Source organism: Astyanax mexicanus, chromosome 9 (genome assembly GCF_023375975.1).
Source record: "Astyanax mexicanus isolate ESR-SI-001 chromosome 9, AstMex3_surface, whole genome shotgun sequence".
Lineage (NCBI taxonomy): Eukaryota > Metazoa > Chordata > Actinopteri > Characiformes > Acestrorhamphidae > Astyanax > Astyanax mexicanus.
This window is the reverse complement of record NC_064416.1, coordinates 32,617,895-32,628,615: the sequence shown is the minus strand read 5'-3', so window position 1 is coordinate 32,628,615 and position 10,721 is coordinate 32,617,895. Positions and strand designations below refer to the sequence as shown.

Genomic DNA, 10,721 nt, shown 5'->3' with positions numbered 1-10,721 from the left:
ACCAATCAGATCAAAGAACTTGTAAAAGTAGTCTTCAATAGCCAATGAGAATCAAAGTCAGCGGTACTACCTAACCAATCGAAGACTTTATCTGAAGATAAACGTCCAATCGCAGAGCTTGATGTTTAGAGAGGCGGGACTTCCTGAGAGGGTTACGTTCTGTTCCCGTGCGGCGTGTTGGTGGTTGGCTAACAGCCTTGTTACTATAAGCCTTATTTGTTGGTTTCTGACCGCTGTGAGTATACTTTTATCATTATTTTATTTATCTGTATGTGGAGTAATATATGGTCGTTTTTTCTGTAGGCAAAGTTTTATGAAATTAATTAATAGAGCTTTAAACACAGGCAGCTTGGTTAGGCTTAGTGGTTTTCTTTATTTCGCTTCAAGTTGCCCGGTTAGGTTGGGCCTTGTCCTAAATTGCCTCCTACGAGTGGTCTAGTGCACTAGTTGGGGTACATTGGGGACGATATAGTATAGCACATTGTGTACTAACGCATTTGTACTGGAGGGCGTTTGTGGTTATTTGGGATTGAGCCTCAGCTGGTTTGAACAAGCGCCGCTATTAGCTTGTTAGCGTCTCGACTAGCTAGCCGACGTTAGATAGAAAGGATAGCGAACCTATAGTGCACCCGTTTTCATTGTTTTGTCATGTTTTACAGGTTTAATTGAAGAAGCTGTCATTTTAATATATTTTATGTATATTTTAATTGAAGAACTTGCTTATTTCTCTAGCTAGTTTGTCATATTGCTCCACAGTTAGCCTCGTAGCTAGATAATAGTTATCTAGCTACGAGTTAGCCTCGTAGCTAAGCTATCCATACCCTCCATACACATGTTCGATTCTGGTTCATCCTGTTTACATTTTTGTACAGCTTAGTTGTAGTTAGAGAACAGTAAACATATATGTTTAAATATGGTAGGCTAATAGCTCTGGGTTATTTATCCACTTAGCTAGGTTAACTAACTTACACTTAGCTAGCTAGTCCGCTAATCACATTGCTCCACAGTGGAGCATAGCTAGTTAGTTAATCTAGCCTTCTGCGAAACTTAGTAACTTATGTGTTCTCTTTGAATTAGTTATTTGGTAGTATTTAAGTGGTTTAACATATTATTATTTAAAATATTTTTGTTTCATTCCTTAGAGAGATGGCTGGCCAGGAGCTCCGTCTGAATCACACCATTTACATCAACAACTTGAATGAGAAAATCAAGAAAGATGGTAGGTTTACCTGTGTGAAAGATACATTTGAATCTGCCCTTATCTTTAGCGTTGTTCTGCCGAAAGAAGTTAACTTAAGGCCGTTTTCACACCTGTAGTTGGTTTCTATGGTCCGGATCAGTTGATGAGTTTATTTGGGGCGTTTCTCCCTCTGTTTGGTTTGGTTTCACACAGGCACAAACTTACACACCAAAATGCACACCAATAAACAACACAAGCTCAGTACCTCCTCTGAATGGTCAGAGCTGTCTGGCATGGGAGCAAGAAAGTTAATATAGAGTGAAGATTCTGTGTTCCAGCATGTATATCTGTGCAGTGTGAAGCTGCTTTAACAACTAAGCTCTATCGCTGTGCTTTTTAACAGTGTTATTAATAGGATGTGCAGTGCAGCTGTAAGTAGTGAGTGCAGCACATACGAAACAGCGTGTAAACAGCATGAATCAGCAGAAACAGTGTTCATAGCTGTGGTAATTACTTTTATCTGGCTAGTATATCAGATTAAACTGCACCTTTTAAGTAGTTTAGGTCAAATAAAAGGAGTATATTCAATATCTGGGTCAGATCAAGACTGGATCATGTTCTTAACACAAGCAAACCGCTCCAGAGTTTAACCACCTCCTTTAGTAGAGTAATATCAGTCCGGTTGTTGTGATCTGCACCCGAGTACAATAACCGTTTTAACTGGACCAAAAAGTGCTGGTGTGAAAACGCCCTAAGTAAATTCAGGACCAGCTTTTGTTGGTAGGTTTCAAATGGCCAGTGTGAGTCAGTCTGGTGAACCAGCATGAATGAATAAATGAAGTTACACTTTTAGTGCGTTTCTATACACCAAGGATGCTTTACACAATTATTTACACTCAGCACAGTGTGTGGGGTTAGGCTGGTCTTTCTGTTCCGTAAGCATTTTGTTCTGGAAAATATGCTGATAATTATGCTTGGTCATTCTGGTTGACTAGTTTAGGATATATTTATAATATTTGTAGACCAGCTAAATTGATCAACCAGATTAACCGTATTGGGACAATTTAACTGGTTCCTTTGCAAGCTAGGTGGTTTTTGTTAATACTGTTAAGTCTATGAACTAACAATCTTTTTGTCTCCACAGAATTAAAGAAATCCCTTTATGCCATTTTCTCCCAGTTTGGGCAAATCCTGGACATCCTTGTGTCCCGCACTCTGAAGATGAGGGGTCAGGCTTTCGTCATTTTCAAAGAGGTCAACAGTGCCTCCAACGCTCTGAGATCTATGCAGGGTTTCCCATTTTATGATAAACCCATGGTATGTGTTGGCTAGTTTAATGGCATTGGCTACTGTTGTTTACGATTGTAAATAAATGTGTGAAACTTGATAAATATTCTGTTTTTCTTCTTTAGCGCATTCAGTATGCCAAGCAAGACTCTGACATTATCGCGAAGATGAAGGGAACGTATGTGGAGCGGGATCGTAAGAAGGAGAAGAGGAAGCCTAAAAGTACTGAAGCCGGTGCATCAAAGAAGGGTGTGCCAGCTGCTGCCCCTGGCATGGCTGGAGTTCCTGCTGCTATGCCGGTGAGTTTATAGTAATATCTGATATTTTTAGCAAGATGTTTAATTTGTAAAACATGAGTTGCAAGTATGGAGACTTTTGAATATTTCAATGGTAACTAAATGTATTGCTTTATTTTGCAGGGAATGCCTCCTATGAGTCAGGCTCCTCGTATGATGCCAATGCCAGGCCAGCCTCCTTACATGCCTCCTCCTGGTATGATGCCACCACCTGGTATGGGTCCTGGACAGATGCCCCCAGGTGCTATGCCTCCTGGTCAGATGATGCCAGGGCAAATGCCTGGCCAGATGCCTCAGCAGGTATGAAATAACACATCAGGGACTACATGCAGACTAGTTCAATGCATAGAAACTTAATTTACACTAAATATTTAATATTTTTGCTATGTTTTTAAATCTGTAGGTTTCGGAGAACCCACCCAACCATATCCTGTTCCTCACCAACCTGCCAGAGGAGACAAACGAGCTTATGCTCTCCATGCTGTTCAACCAGTAAGTGATTTCTCTGCTGTGGTTTAAGAGACACGTTAGGAAAATCCAAGACAATTGACGTGTACAAACTGATACAAATCATTTCAGAAGGTGATCTTGGACACATTTTGAGTCCTGCAATGTAAACACAACTCCAAGTACAAGTAAAACACAGCAACTTGCAGCAGCAAATTTGTAAATTTCATCCCACACAATCACGCTGCGGTTTAACTACTCATAGACACATTTATGACTTAAAAAAAAAAAAAATTAAAATCTAATCTGGATACACTCAAGTGTATCCCCTTGACCCTACCACTTAGCCTTACTGTTTTGCGTGTTCACGTCTAGGGGGTAGGGTGTTCCGGTTCTTGTTAAGCTGGAGGGTAGTGGGAAGTGTTAGGACGGCATAGCCCTTCAAACACAGATCTTTCAAAGGCACACTTAAAACAGAAGGAAAGATTGTGCCCCAAGCAACCATATATATTTTGTTAAATATATATAAAATAGTAATTTTTAAGTATATTATATATTTGTATTCCCACTATTTTACAATAGCTTAATGTGTAGTGTCTATGTTAATGGCCTTTTCCTTCATAACAAACATAAAAGCTAATTCCAGCTCCCCATCAAGGAGGAATTAAGGAAAAGATAATGAGTTGCTGCACCACATGTCCCCCTTTTTGAAGACAGTATGCCCTAAAGGTAACTAATTAACCAGCAGCTAGCTTACTGAACTTTATAGTTCCTCTGAAATATATCTGTTATAGGTCCTTAAAGATTTCTTAATTCTTAGGAGTAGGATTTCATCCCAACCCCTTGTAACTCTGTTACACTCAACCAAAAGAGTAGAATACAAAGAAAAATACAGAGAAATTGGATTGGGCCCAGCTTCTAGTTGGGTGTAAATATTTTTCAGCTAGAACTATTGGAATGGTGACCTATGCCATATACCATTTGATAGTGGAAAATGTTTTGCATGCTTTGTCCTGACTGTAAGGTACTATTATAAACTATTTGCACACTCACTTTTAGTTTCTAAATTGTTTTATAAAAGAGTAATTCTGTTCCATGTTTTTTGAACATATTCTATTTGATTGCTACAAAGGCTGTTTAATGCTTACTCATTTGAAATTCTCAGTTAAATTTAAGCTATATTGTAAGTAAATGGTTTACTTCTAATGGTCCTAACTCACTCTCTCTCTTTCTTCAGGTTCCCAGGGTTCAAAGAGGTGCGTCTTGTTCCTGGTCGTCACGATATCGCCTTCGTGGAGTTCGATAACGAGGTGCAGGCAGGAGCTGCCAGGGAAGCACTACAGGGCTTCAAGATCACTCAGACCAACGCCATGAAGATCTCCTTCGCCAAGAAATAACCCACACTGTCCTGAATCCAGATCAGAACTCTACAGGAACATCCTATCTGAGCTGCCTTCTTATCTTCTGAGCCCTGCATCTGTGTGAGGAGATGCAGGGTCCAGAAGTGTGAGCAGGGCTGTTCATCAACTGTTTAATCACATTCAGGGTCAAGAATCTGATAAATTCCGGTTATTAATGGTAATGTCAGTGTTGTACATAAGAACAGTCATTATTATAAGTTGAGTGAAAGGTAAGGACTCTTGAATGCCCTCAGCACGAGTTGTTTATAGTTTGGAATGTGTTTCCCTCCCTGTTCCACTCCGTTATCAGGAGGATTGGCCGGAGTTTGTAAGTAGCTTTTGTTTTATACATGATTTTTTTGCTTTTGTGTTAAAGCATTGCACCCAGAGTCTGGATCCACCAGACATCATACCTGGAGCTTTTGTTTTAATTAAAGACGTTCTTACAAAAACACATTTGCTGCTTGTCTGTGTGGTTGTCTGTAAATATGTTTTTTCTTTAGTGAAGGACTGAGGGGCATGAAAGCTTTATCCACCATGTAATGGCCTGTACCATGAGAAAACACATTACAAATACCTGCAGAATACCTTCATGCTGAAATACTTTGTTTTATTCTCTTAAACAAAGAGAGGTATGGTGTGGCATACTAAGTGTATAAATAATTTAATTTCAAATTTATATGTACAGACATACACATGTATACATAAATACACATGTTTTATAGATGGATATAAATAAAAATATCATTTAAAGCATTTATTTGCAGAAAATGGGAAATGGCTGAAATAACAATGATGCAGAGCTTTCAAGCCTCAGAGAACTATAGATTACATTCCAGAGGTTTTCAATTTGTTAATCAAAAACCCCTCTGTCTGTCTGTGTCTCTCTTTCTTTCACTCTCTCTCTCTGTCATATATATATATATATATATATATATATATATTAGGGTTGTCACGATACCAAAATTTTGACTTCGATACCGATACCAACTGTAGTATCACGATTCTCGATACCAAAACGATACTTGGAAGAAGAAAAAAACAATAAAAATATCTGAACATAAAATGTTTATTTTTGATTGGACTGTATTGAACACTGAACAATCGGTGCAAACGTTTTTATTCTAAAATGAAACATTTGAACAAAAAACAAGTTTCGTTATTATAACCTTAACTATAACATAATTATCTAAACACTTCCTAAAAACTAAAACCTCTTCTTTTCTGAAACTACACTGTGGGAAGTTTCTTTGCCTGTTTAAGGTTCTTAGCCAGGAAAACAAGTGTGTCCACATGGTCTTCTGTCAACCTTGTTCTCCTTGGACTGCAGATTAACCACACGTGCGTTATCACATGCAGCCTCGAAAATTACGCTTTTAATAAGGAGATAAAGTGGATATTATTTTTTTTTCTGCCTCAGTTTATTTCATGCGCTGTTTGTATATAATTGGGGATTGCAGGAGACTGGATTGATGGATTCTCTTAAGTCTGGTTTTGAAGGTAAGAGCGTGGGGGAGCCGCTGGTGGGGGTTGAGGGGGTGGAGGGAGTGACCTGAGGTAACCCTGCAGCGAAAAACAAGCAGCTTTTAACTCTGAACACGCGCTGTGACTCGCTCTTTCAGCTCTAATTCAGGAACCGTACATCCTACAGTAAAACGGAGCGAATCCGGAGAGACAGACGGTTCGAATGGTGTATAACATGTCCGCATTCGATCAAATATGGACGTACGAGAAACGGAAATATGAAAATTATGATTTCATATTTTCAGAAGCAAGGCATATTTCGCCCTAAATGTTTATTTTCTGAAAGGAGATCCAGCTAAATAGGCTAGATAACTGAAAAGCCGAGATTCTAAGCTTTAAAATGGCATATTGGGTGTCTATATTGAACCTATAACTATTCATAAACACAGCCAGATATTAAATATTATAAATGTCTGGCCCGCCGGCGGGCCAGGGCTAGTAAATCTTAGTAAAGCTACAGACAGAGTGTATCTTGACTAACTCCACTAACCTGTCGACTTCTCAGCTCTTTGTAGAGATCAGGGTGCTTGTCTGCTAAATGCGTAGCCAGGTTGCTGGTGTTCCCTCCTCTGCACTGGATAGACTTATAACACCGTTTATAAACTGGGTTTGTGGTGTTGGTCGGATTCCCTTCTTCATCAGCGATGTAAGCAAAATTTGCCCACACTTCACTCCTCGCGCCCGTTTTGTCCACAAGTCGCGGACGAGAGACATCTGTTATTTTAGACGTCGCCATTCTACACTCGCCGCTGCTCTGCTGGCTTGCGCGTGCGTGTGTCGCTCAAGCGAGTCAAATGAATCGATTCACACGTGAATCGATTCATTTGTTCAGAACACTAAGTTTATCTGAATCCTGCCACACCGACTGCTGCGGTGTGAATCAGTTTTCTTATGAACTGAATCAAATCGCGCCTACTAATTTGACTCATTTGAAGCTAGTGACTGGGCTATATAGTATCGAAAGCATCGAACGCTAAAGAACCGAATCGTTTGTGATGACGTAGTATCGAAAAAGAATCGAACCTTCGGTACACCGTGCAACTCTAATATATATATATATATATATATATATATATATATAAAATCTCATACGTCTAAAGAGCATTGTATTTGTAATGTGTTACAGCATCCTGGATCATTACTACACCTCTGCTGTTTGAAACAAACCAAGCTGTGTGAAAATCTGGTAAAAATAGGTAGTGGTAATTATAGGTGTGTGAGACAGCGTCAGTCAATGTGGCGTATATGTACCGTATTTTTCGGACTATAAGGCGCACTTAAAAACTTTTAATTTTCACAAAAATTGACAGTGCGTCTTATAATACGGTGCGCCTTTTGTATGGATTTTACTCGTCAGGTTGTAAGGAGCAGTAAACACACACTCCGTGCAGCGTTATACAGAGTTTCAGTGCTATACAGAGTCCAGAGCCGTGCAGCTCCGAGGCTGAGCAGCAATAGCATTAGCTAGATGCTAACCGCTAAGCTAGCTAGCTTATTCACTGAGATCAGTATTATCTAAATTTTACTCGTCAGGTTGTAAGGAGCAGTAAACACACACTCCGTGCAGCGTTATACAGAGTTTCAGTGCTATACAGAGTCCAGAGCCGTGCAGCTCCGAGGCTGGAGCAGCAAATAGCATTAGCTAGCTTATTCACTGTTCAGAGATCAGTATTATCTAAATTTTACCCGTCAGGTGTAAGGAGCAGTAAACACACACTCCGTGCAGAGCCGTGCCGCTCCGAGGCTGGAGCAGCAATAAATAGCATTAGCTAGATGCTAACCGCTTAGCTAGCTAGCTTTTTCACTGTTCAGAGATCAGTATTGTCTAAATTTAGCACTTTTAATACTGCTGGAGCAGTATTATTAGAGTTAGATGCTAATCGCTAAGCGTTCACCGTTCAGAGGTGAGTTATCGGCCTGTAAGTCTGTGCTGCTTTGCCTGGCTAGCATTAGCTAGATGCTAAGCGCTAACTCTCTCAGAGGTGAGTTTTATCAGCCTGTAATCTGCTTGTTTACCGTGTTAAAACAAGCTACGGGGGACGAATCGCTAGCTAATATCTCACTGTCTTACCAGAACACGCAGGATTACTCAGTGTAACGCTGTCGTTTAAGTTTGGGTTAACTTTACTAGTTTAGGTGACTAGCTAGCGTGCTAGCGGATAGCTATGCTAACGCTGGTGCAGCAAGCCTGACCCTGCGTTCACACTGGAACGCGACGAGTCGCTTGTGTCGCCCAGCGTTTGTCGCTTGTGGGCGTGTCAAGCTCAACGCCCGCGTTTATCATGGTCCAGCCTCCGACAAGAAAAAAGGCACAAAAAAGGAATCACTTGGCCACTTTATTCTCCAGCTATAACTCCCAAACTTGCTGGACTCTTGTGCGTTTCTGTGATTTAACTGCGCTGGAAACGCAGCCGTTCCCACAGACTGATGTGGGTCCACCCCGTTCAACAGAAAGAACCGGGAAAGAAACTAGAAATTCAGAGAGCAGGAGCTTGAGGACGTCGAACCGCCTTGTTTGTGATTGGTCCAAAGAAAAGCTAGGAGCCAATCGGGTTAGAATGTCGCTTCACCGCGTCATAACTCATTTGCATAAAGTTGAGAAAAATTCATCTCCGTGTCGCTTGTCGCTCTGTCGCTTTGTCGCTTGTCGCCTCTCGCGTGTCGCGGCGACAAATCGCGCCCTGCCATAGGAAATGAATGGTCGCCTGTCGCTTTGTCGCTTTCCAGTGTGAACGCAGGGTTAGTGGACATCTGGAAATCTAAGCTTACTGTAAATAAACTGAAGCACGTTACTCACCCAAATAAACAGTTTTCAGGAGAGGAATCTGTGTAGATTAATATCCAGCACTCGTTTGACTTTGAAAGAGCTATATTTTGTATACTGAGACGCTCCACCGGCAAGCGACCACCCCCGGTGGGGGAAGGGAAACATGGCGCCACCCCTGTTCACTTTGATATAGGCACCCTTTCTAGTGTCACTTAACGCGCCTTATAATGCGATGCGCCCTATGTATGGAAAAATAGCAGAAAATAGGCGTTCTTTGATAGTGCGTCTTATAATACGGTGCGCCTTATAGTCCGAAAAATACGGTATATGATGTCTATGGTCCCACTTCCCCAGTTACACCTCCTTCTCTTTATTCTCAGCCCATGTTTCTGGATGCAGCCATGCTACTAGTTCCTGTCCCATGACTTTTCGCATGTCAGCACATAGTGTATGTCGGGGCAGTGAGTACAATGCTCTTAAATGGCACAGCTTTCTGTTTGGATCTTGTATTATGCCTAAACACAAGTATCGCACTTTATAAAAGCGGTGGTTTAATACTCACAGTAAACCCAAATAAAGGGAGTCTTTTCATGTGAGAGTGTCCCACACTTTGCTTTTCCAACACAGCTGGAGGCTGCTTCCTTTTTGTGGCTGAAACACTGAGAGGCTGCTTTTAACCAAAACCTAATCTGATTTAGTCTGATCTCAGATCGTCTGTATCTGGTCTTCCGAGCTAAAGTGACATCCCTCAAGCCTGTCGCTGTCTAGACACCCCCCATCTTCATTTGCTCATTGGCTGTCTAACCTTTTCGCTTATTGGCTTTGCAGGCCAGTTTCTAAAACACATTTTTCTTATGTATTTGGCGTTTTCTGTGTCCCTGGAAAACACAGCCTGGTCAGTTCACTGAGGAGTCAGCACTGTCTGTGTCAGTCTCTGGCCATCGCAGCGAGCGCTCGTCCTTGTTACTTGTGGGTGTCCTTGTCCGGTGCCACTTTTTGAAGTGGTGTCCAACAAATTCTGGCGAGGGAGGGGGGCTGAGAGTTAGTTCCACATCTCTGTGGCTGTTTACAGCAGAGCAGGGTTAACCGGGGTAGGACACAACCACCACTGCATCACCAGCCTTTTATACGGCCTTGAAGTGGAAACTGCTTTCCACACCTCTGGAGCACAGGCCTTGGTTCAATTTCTAACACACCACCAAACCATAAAAAGCTTCGAAAGTATGGAAAATGCAAATAAAAATGCATTTTTTTACTTGCATTTGTTTGCAGACAGTATGAACTCAATATATTTCATGTCTTGCCTGGTCAACTTCATTTCACTTGTTAATATATACAAATAGATGCACCCAGAAGAAATCAAGCAGGAAGGAAGCTTAGCAGGTATTTGCACCAAGAACATCAGTTTGTCAGAAGAACTGGTGTTGATATGGGGTATAATTTTCCAACAGGACAATACATGTCCACATACTGCTACTATCTCTAGAGCCTAACTTGAAGAAACAGACATTAAGTCCTGGTCAGCCACATCACCAGACTTAACCCTTATTGAAATTTTGTAGGATATTCTTGGACATGCTATCAACACTCAGTCTCCTATAATCTTACTGTACATTCATTCCTGCATTTCAGGCATGAAAAAAAGTTGATCTCAAAAGTTCAAGTGTTTATCGCTTTATAATGTTTCCATTCCTTTTCACCTTTTTTTTGTGAAAAAAAAAAACATGGAGATATGGACATGGAGAATATCAAGGAATAGATTGCTTCTGGTGTTATTTTGTCTTTTTTTTAAATTATGTGTGCTTGTCAGCATATGGTTT

At 40.9% G+C, this 10,721-nt stretch overlaps 1 protein-coding gene across 1 annotated transcript; it reads left to right on the top strand.

Moving 5' to 3' along the window:
* The first annotated feature begins 119 nt into the window (after nucleotides 1-119).
* On the top strand, nucleotides 120-5,066 carry snrpa (small nuclear ribonucleoprotein polypeptide A). Its single transcript, XM_007251004.3, has 7 exons — nucleotides 120-235; nucleotides 1,143-1,219; nucleotides 2,325-2,497; nucleotides 2,593-2,766; nucleotides 2,887-3,063; nucleotides 3,167-3,255; nucleotides 4,448-5,066. The coding sequence occupies exons 2-7, from the start codon at nucleotides 1,147-1,149 to the stop codon at nucleotides 4,605-4,607; spliced, it is 846 nt and encodes a 281-aa protein (XP_007251066.1). The 5' UTR covers nucleotides 120-235; nucleotides 1,143-1,146; the 3' UTR covers nucleotides 4,608-5,066.
* The last annotated feature ends 5,655 nt before the right edge of the window (nucleotides 5,067-10,721 follow it).